This window comes from Motacilla alba, chromosome 17 (genome assembly GCF_015832195.1).
Source record: "Motacilla alba alba isolate MOTALB_02 chromosome 17, Motacilla_alba_V1.0_pri, whole genome shotgun sequence".
In the NCBI taxonomy this organism is placed as follows: Eukaryota; Metazoa; Chordata; class Aves; order Passeriformes; family Motacillidae; genus Motacilla; species Motacilla alba.
The window spans coordinates 2,042,933-2,062,549 of NC_052032.1; the positions used below are offsets into that span (position 1 = coordinate 2,042,933).

General features: G+C 50.6%; 1 protein-coding gene across 14 annotated transcripts in view; it reads left to right on the top strand.

The window, feature by feature from the left end:
* The window catches only part of EHMT1 (euchromatic histone lysine methyltransferase 1), a 123,370-nt gene that overhangs the window by 50,192 nt on the left and 53,561 nt on the right, over positions 1–19,617 (top strand). For 11 of the 14 annotated variants that reach the window (XM_038156000.1, XM_038155992.1, XM_038155990.1 and 8 more), the window contains one exon: positions 8,759–8,846. In XM_038156000.1, the coding sequence (XP_038011928.1) occupies positions 8,801–8,846 (46 nt within the window). In that variant the 5' untranslated portion in view covers positions 8,759–8,800. Of the gene's footprint in view, positions 1–1,166; positions 3,051–5,885; positions 5,919–8,758; positions 8,847–19,617 lie in introns of those variants that run through there. The other 3 variants (XM_038155995.1, XM_038155996.1, XM_038155993.1) reach the window with 3 other exon arrangements.

Sequence of the window (19,617 nt, forward strand, 5' to 3'; positions counted from 1 at the left end):
CCAGGAAGAAGCAATCCTTTTAATTTTGGGGTGACTTCCTCCCCTCTCTTCTTCTTCTTCTTTTTTTTTTTTTTTTTTTTCATAGTAGCAATTCAAGGAAACATCTGATTAAAAGGAAACATCCCTGGTTGATTTCATGGCAGGAGGTCTGTGCCTGCAACATGTTTTAAAACTCAGCCCCCTGGTTCTGCCCTTGGGAATTTTTTTTTTCTCTGTGATTCGTGTTACATGCAAGAGCTTTCATGGCTGCCACAGACCTCGGTGAGATTTGGGATGGACACAGAAGGTCCCAGGGCCCTGGAAGGCACAGACACCCCTGCAGAACACTGAGCTTGCTGTGCTCCGGGGAGACCCTCAAAGCTGCAATGCAGACACAATATTGAATTTTCAATCAAGGAGCAAGATGTGAAGATGGCATTTAAAAGATTAGAGAGCCTACACAGGACAATCTGTGATACCTAATCTAAGTATCTATCGTGTCTCCACTGGACTATAAATGTGCTCATTGTTCATCACCCAGAAGAAAAGGAAAAGACATCAGAAGTCACGAGGAGAGAGCTGAGATTTCTCTTTGACAGTGAAAAGCTGAGGCCTTGACCTGCTGTCTGAGCAGCTCCACCCAGGGAGAAAATGGGCTTTGGGCTTGATGAAGGCTGAGAAGACAACCAAAAACCCTCTGAGGTGTGCTCCTGCGTGGTGGTGACCACGGTGACACCGGTGTGGCACCGGCTGAAAGCGCCCAACGCTCTGTCCCTGCCGGCTGGGGCCCTTGGGAAGCGTCTGCAGAGACGCAGAAAAGCCTGACCTACTTTGGAGGAAAGAGAGCTGCCGAGGTCTGGGCTTGGCACTGCTTCTCAGCAAGGGTTAAGAGCCCAAAGTGGGGCCTTTGGGTCTTGGTTTTGTTCGGTTTCATGTATTTAACTGACTGTGCGGTGCCAGTACGAGCTCTTGCCCTCGTCACAGAACATGTTTGGGTGGAAGTAGGCTCTGTGGCACACATGAGACATATTCCTGCAGCTCAGCCTCTGTGAGACCAGCCCTGGGTGGGGGGCAGAGGCAGCTCCATGACCTGGCTCCTGGGAGCTCTCCCATGTGATGCCACCTCCTAAGGAAAGAGAATTGTGTGCACCTCATGCAATGGCAGCGAGTTGTTTTATTCAGGTAAACAAGGAGTTTTAAGGAGCTTCACTCTCCTGGCCAGCTGGTTTGGGGGAGGGCTGGCTTGGTTCCTGCTGCTCCTCTTTGTTTTCCTTTTGCTGCTTTTCCCTGAAGTTTTTCCTTCTCGCCTTCCTGCTCCTGGAGCTGAGAGTGGTCGAGGAATGGCCGCAGCGGGAGAGTGACCGTGTGTTGGGGTCAGCCCAAAGGCTCGGGGCACTGATGGCGTGTGCTCCCTGCTTGCAAGCCTTGGAGGACCATATGTTCCTGCAGTGACATGGAATGTCAGTGATTTGGAAACAAATCCCTGAGTTTATAATCCTCAACTCTCATTTTCAGCCAGTCATTTTTTTCTGACTCCTCCGAATTCAGAGTTTTGACACCAGCCCGTCTTGCAGAGGCCCCTTATGGCCTCTCATGGTTCCAGTGGGATTTGTCCCTCTTGTGCCCCTGAGCTCCGTGGTCTCTTGGGTGGAGGATACGTGTCTGGCTTTGCTGTAGGGTGGTGTTGGTCCTGGAGGGGGGCAGAGGAGGAGGGCAGCCTGCCAGGATTTACAGTAGTCAGGAAAGCAGCAGGAGCGAAGCTCTCAAACTGTACAAGCTAATTGGAAAGCCTCCATTAGGAAAAAAGAAAAGGAAAATAAAGAAGGGGAAAAAAACGTTGAGCAAGCTATTACAAAATATCCTGGACTCCAACACAACAACTTGCATCCTCCAAACCAGGTGATTTATTTATGTTTTTCCTTCGGTCCCCATCAGGAGGGGGAAGGACGTGGAGAAGGGTTGAGGCAGTGGGGGTTAAGAAAGTCTGACGAGCAAGTGTCCTCCCTGCAACACTGCCATACTGTGCCTGAGCAGCGCAGTGGCTCTTGCAAAGGAAGCTTTTCACAACTTGTCCTTGTTCCAAGGATGAGGAAACCTCCAGCTCTTCTGGCATTTTCTCTCTGTCATAAGTCAGAGCTGCTTTCACCTGTGAAGTATGATCAGCACAGACAGGGAGAGGGCTGGAATGGAGTGGGGCTCTGAGCAACATTGCAAGGCTTTTCATGGAGTTCTTGGTGTTAAATGAAGAACATTTCCCCTCCTCCTCTCCTCGCTTTCCTGTGTGCCTGCAAAAATACTCTGGTTTGCATTTAAAGGAGAAAACTGTATGTGCTGGGACTAAGCCAACTTGTTTATTTAAGGGAAATACCATATTTCCAACCCCTTCTCTCACAGAGGAAGGCTCGGCAGAGGATGGCAGACTGGGCTGGGGATTATATTTTTAGGTATCATCGAAGCACAGTTGTGATTCGAAGAAGCTAAAAATCATGGCTGGCATTTTGCATCGAACCCTGCGAGTTCCTCCTCCCCACAGCCCCCACAGGGGTTAACCTCTCCCTCCAAAGCACGTGGATTTTCACCTAAATCAAGGAACAAATAAGGAGAAAACAGAAACAAAAACCATCAGAAAAAACAACCAACCCATCACCATCACCCTCCAGGCTTCTACTTTCCCATGCTTTCGCCGTTTGCCTGCCCCCAAGGGGGTGTTTGTGGCGGGGGCCGGGGCTCTGGGCAGGGACACGGGCCCTGTGTCCCTGTCAAAAGATGGCAGGTCCGTGTGTCCGTAAACAATGCGGTTATGAAATGGCAGCGCGGCCGCGCTGAGCATGCTCGGGAGCTGCCTGTAGGGGGAGGCGAGCCAGAAAGATGATCTAATTCCGTGCAATTCTTGGGATTGAAGGAAAAGACCAGGCTCCACTCTTAATGACAGAGCAGAAAAACCAGGCCCCACGCCGGGGACGAAGCCCGTAGGCCATGGAGGAGAGGGTGTGAGGATCTCCCACCTCCAGGACTTCGGGTGCTGGGCAGCGCTGTGTCGCTTTCTCGCCCTCCAGCAGAGTAAGGCCTTGGTGAGGTTTTGCTGTAGTTATTAGAGGGACAGGCCCGAGGGTGCAAGTTTTATGATTATGATTATTTTCATTATTATTTTGTCTTTTTTTTCCCCCCCTTTTCCCCATCCGCTTTCCTGGCTCACAGGCACCGCTGTCTCGCTGCTTGGCCGCTCGATGGCCAGAGGTGACCCAGGTGGAGGTGGTGCTGGCAGCTCAGCCAGGCCCTCGTGGTCCCACGGGAACCCACGAGGGGCTTTCCCACCGCTGCTGCCCCATGTGCCCTTTGGCTGAGCACCATGGGGATGGGCAGGGGGACAGGGACCTGCTCCGCTGGCTGCGGTGCTTTGGGGTGGGAGGCAGAGGAGCTGGAGGCTGAAGAGGTACTTGAGCCCCGTTGATGGGGGTGAGCTGCCTCCCAGCTCCCCTGCCCTGGACTGCTGGAATCTGCTTGCTCTTGGCTCCTCTTGGTGCTCTGTTTTTGTCCTGGCTCAGCCAGTTCCTGGGGACTCGGTGTTTCTGAAACGGCTGGTTTGGTTTTGCTAGAGATAGTGATGAATCTTGGTCTCCATTTTAGGGTTTTCTTCCCCCCCTCCCTTCCCGGGGGCTAGGAGAAGGCAGGCAGCAGCTGGACTCCTTGCTACCCTCAGCCTGTGGAAGGAGGGGACGCCTTTGTCTGCTCTGGATTTACATTTGCCTGCACACACAAGTTGCACTGGCTTTAACTCTACTGGGATGCAGCTAGATGGGCCTGGAAGCAGTGAGGAAGTGTAAATCGATCTCCCCTTTCCAAGAGGGCACGGGCTCTGCAGACCCCCCTTGCCTGAAGGCTGCACGCCGTCGTGGAATGCCTTGTCTTGGGAGAAGTCACTTTAAGTCCTGTTGTGTTTCATGCACGTGTCTCCGTGTTCCCAGCTGTTGCATGCAGGGACTTGCACCTCTTTCTGTGCTTCCCCCCTTCTCGGGGAGTCGGCGTGTGCGGCTGGAATAGGAGAGAGGACATGGGGGTTGAGGAGGAAATGTTTCTTTTCTATTGAGAATAGTCTGGATGAAAGGATTTCAGGAGACAAAAGCATTGCAAAGAATTTGATTTGGGAGCAAACTTCAGGCTGAGGGCAGTGCTTGTTGTGAGCTGCAGATAAAATTCCATGTTCACATGATTGCATGAGGCTTATAAGGAAGTGGCCTTAGCCTGAAAAAAAGGAGCTTTGAGATGGTGACTGCTTTGTAGGCCAGGTATGCTGGTGGTTGTGTTTCCTTCCATCTCCAGATCAAATGCTTCTGTTGTTTCTAATGACAGGCCCGTGGTCAGCGTCCCCACGAGCCTTGAGCCCAGGCCTTGCCCAAGCACAGTGCTGAGATCTGAAATGAGCAGCCTCCCCGTGCCTACAAAAGAAACACTCTCTTTCTACAAACATTCTCTTAATCATTACTTCCTATATAATTAACTACAAAATGTTTGTCTTCTCTTCAAGGCAAAGGTTATTATGAGCAGGCTGGTTTGGGTTGTGTTATTTCAGTTTGTATTTTTTTTAGGAGAAGGAAGGAAAAAATGAGTGAATAAGAATCTGCCACTTCTGAGGTTGCATCATTTGTTGAGAGATTTGCCTCTGCCTTGCTCCAGCATTGCTGCAGCCCTCATTTTCCTGGCTGGTGGGAGCTTTCCCTGGGGCTGTGTCCTGAGTAGGGTCTGGTGTCACCTCGGAGGGGTTGGTGACCAGCTGGAGGCTGGGTCCAGGCAGGATCGGTGCTGCCCATCCCGCAGAGGTGTTGGTGCAAGCGCTGCCCCGGATGGGAACCGGCACTTTGAGGGGTCTCCTGCTCCCAGCCCTCTTCCAGATGGACCTGCTGTGTGTGCACAGCTCTGCTCACAGTAACGCTGCTGCGAGCCTCGGGTTCCCAGACCGTTGATTTTTAAGACATAAAAAAAAAAAAAAAAAAAGACCCTGGTGAAGGTAGACATCTTGGCACCTCAGCCTGCGCTCCTTCCCGGGCTGCCGGGAGAGCAGAGAGCTCGGGCTCATGATGTAACTCTGGTCCCTTGGGCTCGGTAAGCTGCAATATGTTGGAGTTTTGCTGTGCATGTGTTGTCTTTGCCTATAAAACCTGTTTGGACCTTTGCGAAGGGCACCCGGATGGCTGATGAAAATACCAAGGAGAGGAGGCTGCGAAAGCTCTTTTTGTGTTTCCCAGCTTTGTTCTTTTTCTCTTCTTTCTTTTCCCTTTTTATTTTTTTATGGACTTTTTTCTTTTATTCTTTCTTTTTTTTTTTTTTTGGTGGCGTTTTTGTTTTTTTATTTTTTTTTTTTTTGGTGTTTGTTTTAAAGGCACCACTGTAGTTTGCAGTCATCATCTGTTTGGAAATGCTGCAGAGCCTTTCCTTGGCCGGTCTGACCTGTCTTCCATCCCCTCCAAAGACCTCATGGAGGAGAGGAAGCTTGTTTTCTTGTAAACAGAGGTAGAGAGGAAAAAACTAAACCAGCAGTAGCTCCTCTGCCTGGCTCCTCATGGCTCTTAAAGCCCTTTCAAAGACCCAATCAGTCTTTCTTCAGATGCACTAATTTTTTGTACCCTTTCAAACCTAAAAATTAAGGCTGGGGGGGGGAAGAATGCTTCGTGGCTGGTTGTGTGTGCTCTTTATGGAGGTTCTCCAGCCACGGATGGTTAATAATCAGTCTGGGGTGGGCGAGGGAATGGAGGCAGACGGCTGCGGGAAAGGGGGAAAGGAGGAAAAAAAGAAATGGAGCGAGTGAGACTTTTATTGTGAAGCAGCGTGTGCTTGGCAGTTGGCTTTGTTGGGACTGCTGCAAGAGCAGACATTTCTCGGCGGGGAGGGTGGGTATAGGATTTCCCTGCCAATCGGGAGCGGACGGATGGGGCATGGGGAGGGTGAGCAGAATGGGAAGTTTGCTCTGGATTTAAGGGAGGGGAGGGCAAAAAAACCCAACATTACACGCACACACACACGCACACACACACACACAAAAGCTGGAGGTATTGACACTTGCGGTGAAGTTGGTGCTAAGTTGGCTGGGTGGAGCTGGGTGGGAATGAATGGTGCTGGGTGCCCCATGGGTGCCCCTCGGTGCTGGGCGCCGATGGAGCGAGGACGGGAGAGCTCTGGCCTGGGGGGACGAGGCTTCGAGAGCTTTGCAGGATTTCCTGTGGCTTCCTTCTGATCAAAATGCTTCAAAATTCACAGTTGGCTTTTTATTTTATTTTTATTTTTACTTATTCTTTTATTTTCTACCTCGATGCCGAGTTCTTGTTGGGAAGTTGTAACGTGTTGCCTCTGCTAGTGAGGGGTTTGTCTCTGAGGCAGGAAGCAGGAGGGCCTGGGAGATGCCACCTCAGCCAGCCTTGCCTTGGCACCCAGCTTTTGTACTCTTCAAAGGACAAAAGTGGTGGTTTCTCTCTTGGAGTTGGAATTCTGCTTTGAGAGCTGGGCAGGCAGCTCTGAGCTGCTGGTGACTGCAGCGAGCAGGGAGGGTGGTCAAGGTCTCGTTGACTCCAGGGTTCCTGCGGTGGCTTTTCCTCATGGGCGAGCAGCAGCAATGCCCCTGTGGAAGGGAGAGCGTGGGCAGTGTGTGGAGTGGGGGTACTGCTTAGAAAACACGGAAAAAATCATGCTCAGATGGCAAAGAATGGCCCCTGGAAATCCTGGGGCTTCTTGCATGAGTCAGTGGAGGAGCAGGAATATCAAGACCTCTCCTTGTTGCAACAAAGGTTGGGAAAACAAACTGGTCCCTGTTAGACTGACTGAGGCTCTTTATTTGCTGCTGGTGCCTGTGGCCAGGGCCTGGGTGCCCCTGGCTGTGGGGGGAGCCAGGGGTGCCCCCGAGCACTCTGAGCTCTCTTTGCTCAGGTCTTGCAGCAGGATAATCCATGAAAAAAAACTGAGGTTATTTCCAGTTTACAAGAGGTCTGACTAGAGGAGAGGTAGGGTTTACAAGCTTATGTTTGCAGCAAGGATATAAACTACTGGCTCAGCAAATGAATAAATAAAACAGCTGCTCTGTGTTCAGAGTTTGGGCTGTGTTTCATGACCATTTCTCAATGGAAGCTGTTGGCCAGTGTGTGCTGAAGGTAGGTTCTGCGTTAGGCTGGGCTGAGCTGAGCTTTGCAATGCTCACAGCAGCTTTTTGGTCTGTGACTGGAGATCTGAAGGTGCTGTGCTTGGAGCACAAGTTGCCGGTGCTGAGAGCCCTGGGATGTGGCTGGGTTTGTGTCTGATTGTGCTTGGGGCAGGTTAGGGACAGGCAGCCACCCACAGCCTCTGTCCTGTGCTGCAGGAGCCATCCTTGAAGTGCCCTTAGCTCTGGGCCTGGCAGGCGGTGGAGGCTTTCCCAGGAATCTGTCTCCCTCCTTCCTGTGGTGCATGTCTCTGCCATGGTGGATTTGGGTGCAGGACAGGGTGATCCTTCAGGGATTTGGGGCTGGATGAGCCCTGCACAGGGCTGGGGACTGCTCTGCAGCACCTGCCAGCACAGGGCATTGCACTGAGTTCCCCAGCCTGGCAGGGTGGCTGGTGACAGTGGCAGCAGCACCAAAGCCCATCTCCCCTGCCAGCTCTGGACAATTCCGCACAGGCACGGGCGACTGCTGGGAAGGGTCGGGAGCTGCCACACCGGGCTCCATGTGTGTCTCATCCCCCTCACTTGCTCTAAGGGAGGTGGGCAGGTTGTTTTTCTTTCTTTATCACCCAGTGAGCTTTAAACCCTGTGATTTGCATGGCTGCAGGCACCATCTGCTCCCCGTGCTGGCCTACAACAGTTGGCTTGACCTGGGCTTTTTCTTGTGCCGTGGCGCCGGCAGCGCGTGCTGAACCCGGCACCGACCTCCAGCTCTGCAGGGCACTCCCCATCCCTGCCTCCACTACACAGCTGTGGCAAAGACCCCCTCTAGTTCAGTTTTTTAAAATACCATTTTCCTTCTGGTTTATTTTGGTAGTAGGTTTTTGGTTTTGTTTTTTTGGTTTGGTCTTGCTACTTCAAAATAGAGAAGGAGAAGGTATTAAGGCTGCGAACCTGAACTAACAACGTTGTGCCAGGCGTGTGAAAGGCAGAGAAGATGAGCAGGTGTTCCCTTTTTATGTAATTTTTTTTTTTCAAAAAGAGGGGGGAAAAGAGAAATTGCTTTCTATAGAATTAAAAATAGAGCTCATTAACTTTAATAAACATGGATGTTATGAATGAGGAGGTAGCTGTAGCTGACTGATGGTTTGCAATTTTGGATGTTCATTTGAATGAGCTGCAAAAAAACCCAACCAAGCCACCAAAAGCACAGGGGCTGGAAATATTGATAAATGAGGTCATAGTGAGAAGTGTGATAGATCTGCCTCCCTCACCCAAAGGCTAAAAAGTTTTGGGGCAGCCAGAGTCACCTCCTCGAGATGCCTTTCACACAGATGGACTCAGCTGGATTCCCAGGCACGTTGCGCTGGGAAAATCTGTCTGGCTGCATCCAACCCCGAGCTGGGAAGTGCCAGCCCTGGGCACAGCCTGCAGCCCCTGTGCTCCTCGGGCTGTCAGCCTGGGCCAGCCTTGCCGTGTTTTATCTGTGACCTGTGCCTTGGTGGCAGCTTCCTGGCAGCCTTTATTTTGCAGAGGGAGGTTTGGCTGTGCTGTAAACAGGATGTGTCCATGATTGTCTCTTCTTTTGAATGCACCGTGTGTCTGAGCACTGAGCTCAACCCTGATATTTCTGTTTTTTCTTCTCCCCCACCATAGCGAGCAGTGCTGAGTAAGGGAGAGCCAAGGAAAGACGGCTGCATGAAGACTGAGCTGCTGAAAGACATCACCAACAACAAAGAGGAAGGTGAGCACCTGCCCTGGTTGAGGGTCAGAGCTGGCTGGTGAGATGGGCACATGATGGGGACAAAACTGGGGGCTTGGAGATGTGCTCAGTGCCCCCAGCAGCTCAGGTGTGCTCCCACAAACACAGGCTCCCTTCTCCTGTGTTTATTCTCAGCAGGGCTCTTCCACTGGAGATGCAGATTTGCTTTTCTGTCCATCCCTCACCGCTCCCCTGAAGAAGGAGATCTAATTTTCACTTCTGCATTAGTGTGAAGCGCCCAGGAGTTACTTTGAACTTCCTGTGTGTGACTGGTTTTAGCTGAACTCTGATCCCTCCCCACCTTGACCTTTTCCTCTCTCTAGGAATGTTGACTTTCTGTTTTGCTGTGGGTTTCTCTGTTGCTGCAGAGCAGCCCCAATGGCTGCAGGGTGGCTGGAGGGGTCAGACACCCCATACCTCATGGCTCCTGTGGGGGTTCTGCAGCTCTTACTGCACAGGATGCAGCACAGGTTCCATGGACAAAGGCTTTGTCTGCAGGGTTGTCTGTGAGTTACATGCACACAAATCTAAGGGCTTAATAAATGTGTCAGTGGGATTAGGGAAAAAAACCCACCACCCTTTATCTTTCCCCCAACTCCCTCCTTTCTTTCCATTTTTTATTATTCCTGGACTAGTTACTTCTGATAGCTCTTCAGGGATTTGGTGTATTTTTGTTCTCCTTTCCATAATAGAGCATTATGAAAGCACTAAACTGGCCCCATCAAAATCCCTACTCTTACCTAGAAGCAAAATTTTGGACTTAATTCAGTTGTGTGTGAGTACAGCAGTGCTTTTTCTTTCTTTTCTGTCCAGCACAATGTTTTGTCAAGCTGCTCTAGTTAGAAAGTAAAGCTCAGAACAGGCAGAAATACTGAATTATGTGACAGGTGCTTGGATATTAACTGGGAGCACAGGAATCCTGCTGCCTGCAGTGGTGGCACAGGGACCTCTGGTCTGGGCAGAGCAGAAACAGTCTGAGGTGTCAGGAGGTGCTAATGGGAGGTTGTGTTGCTCTGGGGGAAACTCACTTTGATCCCTTGCCTTTCTTAGCTCGGGATTATAAAGCTTGTTGTGTAGCTCTTGGCTGATGTTAAGGTGCCAAGAATCTGTGCAGGTAAAAAATCCAAAAGGAGGGTGGGAAGAGACATTTCTGTGCCTCTTGACTGACTTTGACTTGGAGCAAATGCTGTGTCAGAAGGAAGTTGAGAGCCCTCCCTGTGCAGGGACAGTCTTGAGGCTTCACAAGGTGCTGAAATTCCAACCACTCCAGTCTCTTGTCCAGCTCTATTCCCAGGGAAAGGAGGCTCCTAAATGTGAGTCTCAGTTCTTCTGGAATGTTCAGAAGGTGTCCTTGCCTCCCCAGGCATACCATGAGTGTCACAGACTGTGGTGTGTGTGCTGCTGTGCTGGGACGTTGTCCCTGCTGCCCCTGGCCCCCCAGCTGGGATCCTGGGAGGATCATCACCACCAGAACGTTGGTTCACAGCCCAAAAGCCTGTTAATAACAGTGTTTAGTGCTGGCACAGAATTCACATTTTTGACTGTTGCCTGAACATTAAATCATTCCAGCAGGCTTGCAGGATGGCATGGAATAGTTTCTTTGAGCCCAGTTTCCTGCCTCGGGGATGGAGCTGGGATGTGTGGACTGGAAAAGCACCCTGAAGTCTCAGCTTCCTGTCTTCAAGTTCTCTTGAACAGTCATTTCCCTTTAGTGAGGATGTTGGTGCTGCTGAATATCTTTGTCAGTGGCACAGACTAGCTTGGTTTGGGCTGCTGAGGATGTGTGTGGGGGGAGCCATGGCTGCAGTGTGTGACTGAACCTGCTCTGGCTCGTGTTCCCTTTAGGAAAACCCCCCCAGCAGGTGACCTGCCAATATTAACCTGGCATCTAAACTTCCAGGGGCTTGGAGCTGCAGATCCAAAGGCTGACTAAAGGTGCTGTTTGGGCTAAAAGCTTCCTGTGAATTGCTCTGTTTTCCCCTCTGTTCACTCCCTCCTGCCTCAGAAAGGTGCTGATGCTGAGGGCAGTCAGGTCCCTGTTGGAATTGTGTTAGCACATCCCCTAGCTCCACTGCTGCCTCTGAATGGCCTTGCACCAGTTCCACCTCTGTACAAACTTGAGCTCTGCCTGAGCCCAAGACAAGACAGGAAATTCAGGTTGGAGCCTTGCCTGATGTTCAGGGGTGTGACTCCAAGCAAGGCCTGTCAGCTGCAGTGGTGCCTGTGAGCACGGCCTGCCTCCAGCACTGATGAACATCATCCTGGTGGAGATCTCCACGAAGATGTCTTTCAGGGAAGGCCCCTGCTCTGGTGGGGCAGAGCTGAGCTGCCCCAGTTCATAATCACAGAATCACAGACTGGGCTGGGCTGGAAGAGACCTCAAAGCTCATCTCATCCCACCACCTGCCATGGGCAGGGACACCTTCCGTAGACCAAGCCCCATCCAGCCTGGCCCTCACTGATGTGCTGCTTTGAGGCAGTGGACCTTTCCTGGTGGTCCTCAGCCTTCATTTGGGACATCTCAGTAGCTGGGGTGCGTTGTAGGTGTTTGGGATGGGGTGGGTGCTCTCAGGGAGCATCCTGAGGGTGGGAGGCCCTTGGGTGGGCAGTTGTGGTGTTCTGTTCTGTGTTCCTCAGCAGGGAGGTGTTGTAGAAAAGCCCTGTGGTTCCCACCTGGGCTGTCCTCTTCTGCCTTCATCCTGATAAAGAGAAATAATTGAGCTCTAAATGTAACATGTATTTGTAGCAACAAGCTCTTTGCACATTCCAGCGCTTTCATTTCCAGTTCTTGGGGTGAGTCCCAGCCTGTGGAAGTCGTTCACTAGGCTCAGTGTCCCTGTCTGTGTAAAATTGCTCAACACAGATAGAAAAAAGCTGTGGATGAGGCTGTTTTGTGGTCCATGGGAAATGCTCCAGTTCAGTTTCACATGTGGGTGTAAGCTTAGGTCCATACTTCCCTTTGACAGGGTGGGGAAGGGGGCAGGGAGATGGGAGATGAGTGGAAAAAAGCTTTTATTAGGCCATATTGTCTTTAGTCTGACTCAGAGAGAAACTATTAAAAAGTGGTTTCTTTGCAAGGATCGCAAGTGAATTCAGCTCTCCTCGTGTGCTTCACTCCCAGCTCTGCGTCTCCCTTGACCTTTCAAGGCAAACCACTCCTTTTCTGATTCCCCAAGCCCAGGGGTGGAAAGTTCCAGTAAAGCAGCAGCACAAAGGAGCAGGAATGGGTGTTGGGAATGAAATTCTCCATTTGCTCCAGTGTTTCTGAGCCCTCACCCAAGGCAGCTGCTTTACAAGAGCCACAGTGCTGGAGCCTAGTGCTGGGTGAGACCTGCATAGTCACTGCTCTCAGATAAACTTCAGCCTGCTTTGAGAGACTGTCAGGGGTTTAAACTCCTGGAGGGGCCTTTTTTTTTTTTTTTTTTCCTTTTTCTCCCTCTTATTGCAGGTAGGAAGCTGCTGTGAGCACAGGAAGTGCTGCTTTCCACTGAACAGCTGCAGCCTTTGCATTCCCAGGTGCAGGGATGGCAGCTTGAAAGGAGGGAAGGACTAATCTGCTCTCCTCAGGTACTTGGCACTGGGATCCCCTGCTGAGGCTGGCAGCAGGAAGCCAGGCAGAGCAAAGTGTGCTTCAGGATTTTACGTGTTCACCCAGCTGTGCACCAAGCACTCCCCGGGCTTGGGACCCTTGCTGCAGGAAGGATGTGCCTGGGGCAGCCCTGGAGCAGGAGCATCCCTTGGGCACAGCTGGGCTGTGACACCAGGGCCCCAAACCATGGCAGAGGGATGAATGAGTTTCATGAGGCTGCTAACCTGCTCTGAGGTGTTAAACTGATGAGCCAGTTGAACTGTTAATGTTCAAACTGTGCCCTGGGGGCCAAGGGAAGGCTGGAGGGCATTTTGGTGTGGCCAGCAGGTCAAGGGAGATGATCCTTCCCTTCTACTCCACCACATCTGGAGGTTTGGGTTCAGTTCTGGTCTTCATGATTCAAGAAAGACAAGGAGCTGCTGGAGAGGGTCCAGAGGTGATGAGGGGTCTGGAGCATCTCTCATCTGAGGAGAGACTGCAGGAGCTGGGTCTGGTTAGTCTGGAGCAGAGAAGCTTCAGAGGGGATCTGGTTAGTGCACATAAATGTCTCCAAGGAGAGTCAGAGGATGGTGCCACACTCTGTTCAGTGGTGCCAGTGACAGGACAGGGAGCAATGGCCATAAACTAAAACACAAGAAGTTCCACCTCAACATGAGGAAGGGAGAAAGAGCTCTGGATCAGGTGCCCGGGGAGGGTGTGGAGTCTCCCTCTCTGGAGGCATTCCAAACCCACCTGGACATGTTCCTGTGTCACCTGTTCCAGGTGGGGTGGTCTCCAGAGGTCCCTTCCAATCCCTGTGATTCTGAGTCCCCAGCAGCATCCCCAGCCCACTGGCCAGGTGCTGAATCCCCCTAACCCAACCTGTGTAACCTCAATGCTGAGCACTCAATGCTGAGCACTCTCAGCAGAAGTTGATGCTTCCTGTTTTCTGGTTTACTTTTCCTGTTTTGCATCTTGGTGTGCAGGGTCACAGTGCTCCAGGGAGGAGTGACATCTGAGTCTGGAAATACCTGGACACCAATCTATCTTCACAAGGGCTTGTGGGGGGGAAGGAGAGACCATCAATAACTCACCCCAGAGAGGAACTTTTACCTGAAAACACATTTGTCTGCATTTCTTGGCTTCAAAATGCTTTGCTTTTTGGCTTCAATCCCAGAATCCCAGACTGGTTTGGGTTGGAAGGAACTTTAAAGATGATCCAGTTCCAACCCAGTGCCATGGGCGGCGATGCCATCACTGGGTGAGGTTGCTCAGATTGCTTCCAGCCTTCATTCATGGAGGGGGTTTTTCCTTCCCGATGGATTCAGGGTATCCAGCTGCCCCCTCTCCCTCATCTGTGTGGTTTCAGCCCCAGCATCATCATGCTTGGGCTCTTCTCTGCTTGGCAGTTTTCCTTTTTGTTGGAGTTAGAGGAGGAAGAGGGGAGGGAACTGCTGTAACACAAAGATTAAAAGCAGGTGCTTTTCTCACTTTTATCCAGCAGGACAGTTGGGTATTGAATCAAAGGCTGTGGGATCTGTGGTGTTTTAAGGATGGTTAAGGTAGAACATCTGTGAGATGTGTGTGTGTATAAATACAGCTGTATGCACTTCTTCGTCTGCACTTTCAAATCCTGAGCTTTTCCTTTAAGCTCTGTCTTTGCTTAGTTCATTTAAGCTTTGCTCAGTTCATTTAAGCCCTGTCTTTGATTAAACGTTTCTCTTGCAGCAGCTGAAGCCTCTTGGCTGTGCTTGGGCTCTGGAAATGCCTGGAAAATCCCACAGGCAGAGAGTGTCTTGCCTCCACCTTTCTCAGCACCAAGATGCTCAGAAAAATGTGTTGAAGTTGCAGATAAGATAGTAGTGCATTTGTTGCAGAATATATTTTTATTTCTATTTCTTTTCTTTTTCACTCTCTTTTCCCTCAGACCTGGTGGCTGCACTTTGGCCTGGAGTACAAGGGCTCATTTGCCTATTTTTCTTATTTTGTTTCACTGAGCAGTGAACTCCAAGCTTTAAAAATACATTTAAGCCTTTATTTTTTTCAGAGCATTGTCCAGGTAACACTGAGTTTTGAGTTGATAGCTGGCCTCCCTCAGATGGGAAGTTTCTGTGGGTCCCCACAGAGGTGATTGTGTCCCCTCAGGCTGTGCCCAGGATGGCTGGTGGGGACAGTAACACATCTGTTAGACAGCCTCTGCCCACAGATAAGTTTTGGCAGGCTTGGCCCAGCCCTGGCAAGCTCCAGGGCAGGACTGGAGCCAGGTCTGGCTCTGCTGAAAGGGCTGGAAACCCCAGCAGGCAGAGGCAGCAAAGAGGAACCAATGTCTGGGCTGGGAGAGCAGAGGTGGCTTTAATTTTGCCTAATTTAGGGTTTTTTTGAAGTTATCATTGTAATTCTGAATTAATCCAGCTCATTTCTGCTTAGACATGGTAGCAGGCAGGTCAGACATGGTCTAGGCAGGGGTGAGTTTTTCCAAAGATCACTTTTTTAAAGCTGCTTTTGTGGGTTGTGTGTTGCTTTTTTGTGGGTTCTCTCTGTTGGTTGCAGCAGTGGCTTAGGGACCCCTGGAATCTGAGATGCCTTTTAGACACCTAAAATTAGATGAGCTGGTCTCACCCTCTCTTAGCTTCTCCCCTGCTTTCATCAGAGTCTGTTTTCTTTGGGGGAATTTTAATTCCAGTTTGAACAACTGTCATGTTCTTGAGATGAAAACTTGAGCCTGACCTTCTGCCTGAGCCTGGGGAGGGCTGGGAGCTCTGCAGTGCTCTCAGGGAGTTGTTAATTCAGAGCAGGGATTTAAATTTATTATTGGGTGCTCTTTGCCAGGTGGAGTCACAGGGACAGTGGAATAGCCCAACTTCCTCAGTCTTAAATTCCTTGTGTTACTAAAATGTACCCAGCCCCTAAATAATATGTATTTGCTGAAGTTTGTGCCAAGTTGGTATCAACTTCAAAACCACCAGTAAATCTCTTGGGTTTTAAATTACCTGGGTTTTAAATGAATCCAAGCTCAGGTGGGCATCCAGGCAGTGCTGGGGTCCATGGGAGAAGCTTTTCCTGTTGCATCTGCCCAAAGGAGCTTTGAAAAGACTGGGATGCTTCTGATTAATAAGGTTACACTTCATGGATGCAGGCTAGAACTTCTGCCTTTTATTTCTTTTTAATTAAAGAAAGGATGGTTGTAGATTAAAGAGCAGTGAGCGAGTTGGAGAGAAAAATGAATGTGGAGAAAACCTTGTTTTGGCCTACTTAGAAAGGATGAATGCTGTAAAGTCACAAAGTTTTAGAGAAATAAAAACTTTGGGCTTATAATTCCCTTGCACTTGCAGCACAGGAGCAGAAAAGCTGCTGAACAGCATTTTCAAGGGGAGAACTCACTGCCACGAGGTGTATTTGAAATGAGGATTTTAGCAGGTTTTCAGTGAAGCTTTTTTTGGGAATGAAAAAGGGGGATGAAAAGGTCACATCAGGAAGAAGTGTTTCTTTAGGTGTCTGGAGCTGTGGAAGAGCTTCTGCGGGCTGTTTGATTCAGTATTGTCGTTGGGAGGCTCCTGCTGGCTCTGCTTTGTGCTCCCATCCCTGTCTGTGGGCCAGAGTTCAGCGAGGCTGTGAAATGTGTTGAGCTGTGCCTGTTCTGCAGTGCTGTGCAGGTGCCCTTGGCGAACCTGGGATGGCAGTTCCTGTTTTCCTGTCTCCAGATCAGGTGTCTTGGTTGGGAAAACCCCACCAGCTCACTGGAGTTGCCCTGCAAATTGTGAGGCAGCTCTTGACATTGATTCTCCAAGGGCAGCTCTTCAGTTTGGGTTTGAAACGGGCATGCTGGGCTGTGCTGCTTGCAGGAGCCCAGAGCTATGCAGGAGCTCAGTGTGTAGGGAGCAATGCCCTTCCAAACTGTTCATGGGTTTGTTTTGGTGCTGCCAGAAGAGGGAATGGGAGAATGGAGGGGTTTTACCCCAAAGGGAGGATCCTGCTTGCAGTGTCTCAGGCTTGTTGGAGGCTGGGGGGAAATGTGCTTTCTCTTGGCCTGTGCTGTGAAGTTCCATATCTCTGTGTCTTCAAACCTCTGCTCACACGGGTTTGGAAGGCTGGTGCCACTTCCACAGTCAATCAGATTGCATTTCACAGTAAGGGAAATAAGTGTGTGTGTGATTTTAATTTCAGCCTCGTGGAGTTTTCTTAAAGCCCGTGATGCTTTCTGGAGTAATGCAATTACTTTTCCCCTAGGGCAGTGCTCTAATTCACATTGTTTTGGTTGCTTTCATGGCAGGTACAGCAATTCTTGCCCTCTGCTTATTCAGTTTATCTCATAGTCAGCCACTGAAGTTATTTGACTGCTCTGGTGGGAGAACACAGTGTTTAAATCAACAAATCTTGAAGGCTTCATTCAGCCAGGTGCCTAAAGCTGGTCTCTAGAAACCTCCAGCTGTGGTTGGAGAGCTTATTTTTTGTTGCTTTGCTTTTTTTTCCCTGGCACTGACTTTGCTGCAATAATTGCTTAAATGGCCTTTTAAAGACCCTGAATGCAGAAAGAGAAACAAGAATTGAAAGAATAAAGGCATAGTTGTGGCTCCCTCTGCCCACAGCTTTTCAAATAGTTAAATAAAACAGTGAAAAAAAGAGCACTTTATCTTCTCACAGAGTTTTTGCTATCAAAACCAAACCCTTGTGCCTCTTTCTGTACTCAGGGAGGTCTGGGTGGTGTGAGAGGGAGCAGGTGGAGGTGATAACTTTGAATCCTGCTTGGAGAGCCCTCAGTCACTACTCCTGCAGCTGAGGTTTGTGTCTCTGTGTGCTCCAGACAGCACTGGGGAGCAATTTTTGGATGTTCTGGAGCTCTCTCTGGAGGCTGTGAGCCAGCAGAGCCCACGTGGGAGGCAATCCCAACTGGGTTGCCTGGAATGAGGGGGAATGGATCTCTTAGTGCAGTGTCTCATCAGGAAAAATGGCCAGAGCTCATCCCCAGCACAGAGTGACCACTCGGGGTTTGGAGAGACTTTCCAGATACATCTGCAAAGATGCTTTGTGCCCAGCATCTGTGGCTTTCAGCTGGAAATCAGGAGCATCAGAGGGACTGTGCCCCTCTCAGTTGATGGGCAGTCTAGGTTGGAGGGGTCAGATGCTCCAGGAGGCCTTTGAGGCACCCCTGGGCAGAGCCTGATGTGGGTCCAGCACTGACCGTGTGTCCAGCCACGGGTTGGGTTGGATGCTTCACATGTACCAACCAGGCCTAGGAAGGCTTTCAGTTTGCTGGAAGTGTCTTTAAATCTCAGATGGGCACCAAAACCCAGGAAGCTTAGGGAATAATAAGGTTGTTTGAGATACTGGAATGCATCACTTTTAGAATCTAGAGCTGCCAGTGCTGTTTGGGCAGGAGTTGTACTCAAATCTTTCAGGTCAACACAGTGGAAGGAGATATTAAATATCAGGGCAAGGTTCTTCCCCCAGAGGGTGCTGGCACTGCCCAGGCTCCCCAGGGAATGGGCACGGCCCCGAGGCTGCCAGAGCTCCAGGAGCCTTTGGCCAGCGCTGCCAGGGATGCCCAGGGTGGGGTTGCTGGGGGGTCTGGGCAGGGCAGGGGCTGGGCTGGGTGATCCTGGTGGGTCCCTTCCAGCTCAGGACATTCTGTGATTCCGTGATTAAGATGGACTGAGCAAATGCGTTAAAAAAGGGTAGAAAAGGGGGGATTTTTTTTTTCCCCAATGAAAATGGAAAGAGAATTTGGGTGGGTTTTGGGAAGAGCTGTTCTGGTGACCTGGGTGGTGCTGGGTCTCCTCCCTGCTGGCCTTTGCAGGGAGCTGCCTGTGCTTGGAGCTGCTCCAGGCACACTGGACTTGTCATCCCAGGGTTCTGGTGGTCCTTCATGACTTAGCCTGGCACCAGGTTCTTGCCAGGTCAGAAGAGACATTTGTGAGGCAGCTGAGGGAGCTGGAAAGGGGCTCAGCCTGGAGAAAAGGAGGCTCAGGGGGGACCTTGGCTCTGCACAACTCCTGACAGGAGGGGACAGCCAGGGGGGTCGGGCTCTGCTCCAGGGAACAGGGACAGGAGGAGAGGGAACAGCCTTGGGAGGAGGCTCAGGATGCCAGGGGAGGCTCAGGTTGGACACCAGCAGGAATTTCTTCATTGGAAGAGGCTGCTCAGGGAGGTTTGGAATCTGTGTCCCTGGAGGTGTCCAAGGAACACCTGGAAGTGGCACTCAGGGCTCTGGGCTGGGTGGTGAGGTGAGGATTGGTCACAGGTTGGACTCGATGGTCTTGGGGTTTTTTCCAGCCTTGGTTCTGGGATTCAGAAGGCTGCTCAGAGTGTTGTTCAGAATGTTGTTCTCGTTGCCTGTCTGTGCTCTGAGGGCAGTGTGAAATGAGGTGCTGGTGCCCAGTGCCTGTTCCTCCAGTGTGACTCCAGGCTCTTTGGATCCTGTAGGTGAAAATTGCTGTGATGGGAGCTGGTTTGACTCCATCCCCCCTGCTCTGACAGAGCTCTCCCTGCACTTCTCGTGTTGCTTTTCATAACTGTCTGCTCTCTGGAAGGAAAACAAGCCAAGGAATCCCTAACAGCAGGTTGATGTAATCATTGCACTGAGCGTGCCAGTGAGTTGTTATCACTCCTGGTTGTCTGGGGAGCTGCTGGGTTGTCATGTCAAACTTTTTCTGCAAGTACGTAACATTCATAGTTGGATTTGTCAGCTTGGACTTGAAATCTTCGGTGGGACAAAGTCACTGATGGAGGAGCAGGGAGATGTTTGAAATGTTTGTTTTATATGGGCACTGTTGTGCGTGAGCTTTGTCAGGCTGCAAAAACCTTGCTGCATTTGAATCACAGAATTATTTTAGTCTGAAAATGCATTTACCACGCTTCACTCCTGTGTTTACTCCTGCTGTTACTTCTGAAATGACACGGTGAATCCTGCTCCTGTTGTGCTTTGTCGTGCTGAAAGAGCCAATTCCCTCTGAAGAACATTCCCAGGAGAGCTGGGATATCCAGGGAGTTATTCCTTGTGATGGTCCCTGTAGCAGCAGAGCCCTGATGTGGACATTTGGCTGCTGGGCTGTGTGTGTGCCATAAAAGCTCCCTGGGACAGTCCTACCAGCAAAGCTTTTCTGTGTCAGACTTGCTTTGGGAAGGGCTTTGCCAGAGATCCGGATGCAAGATGGGGCAGAGTTTTGTTTGCCAGGTGAGGTGTTGACA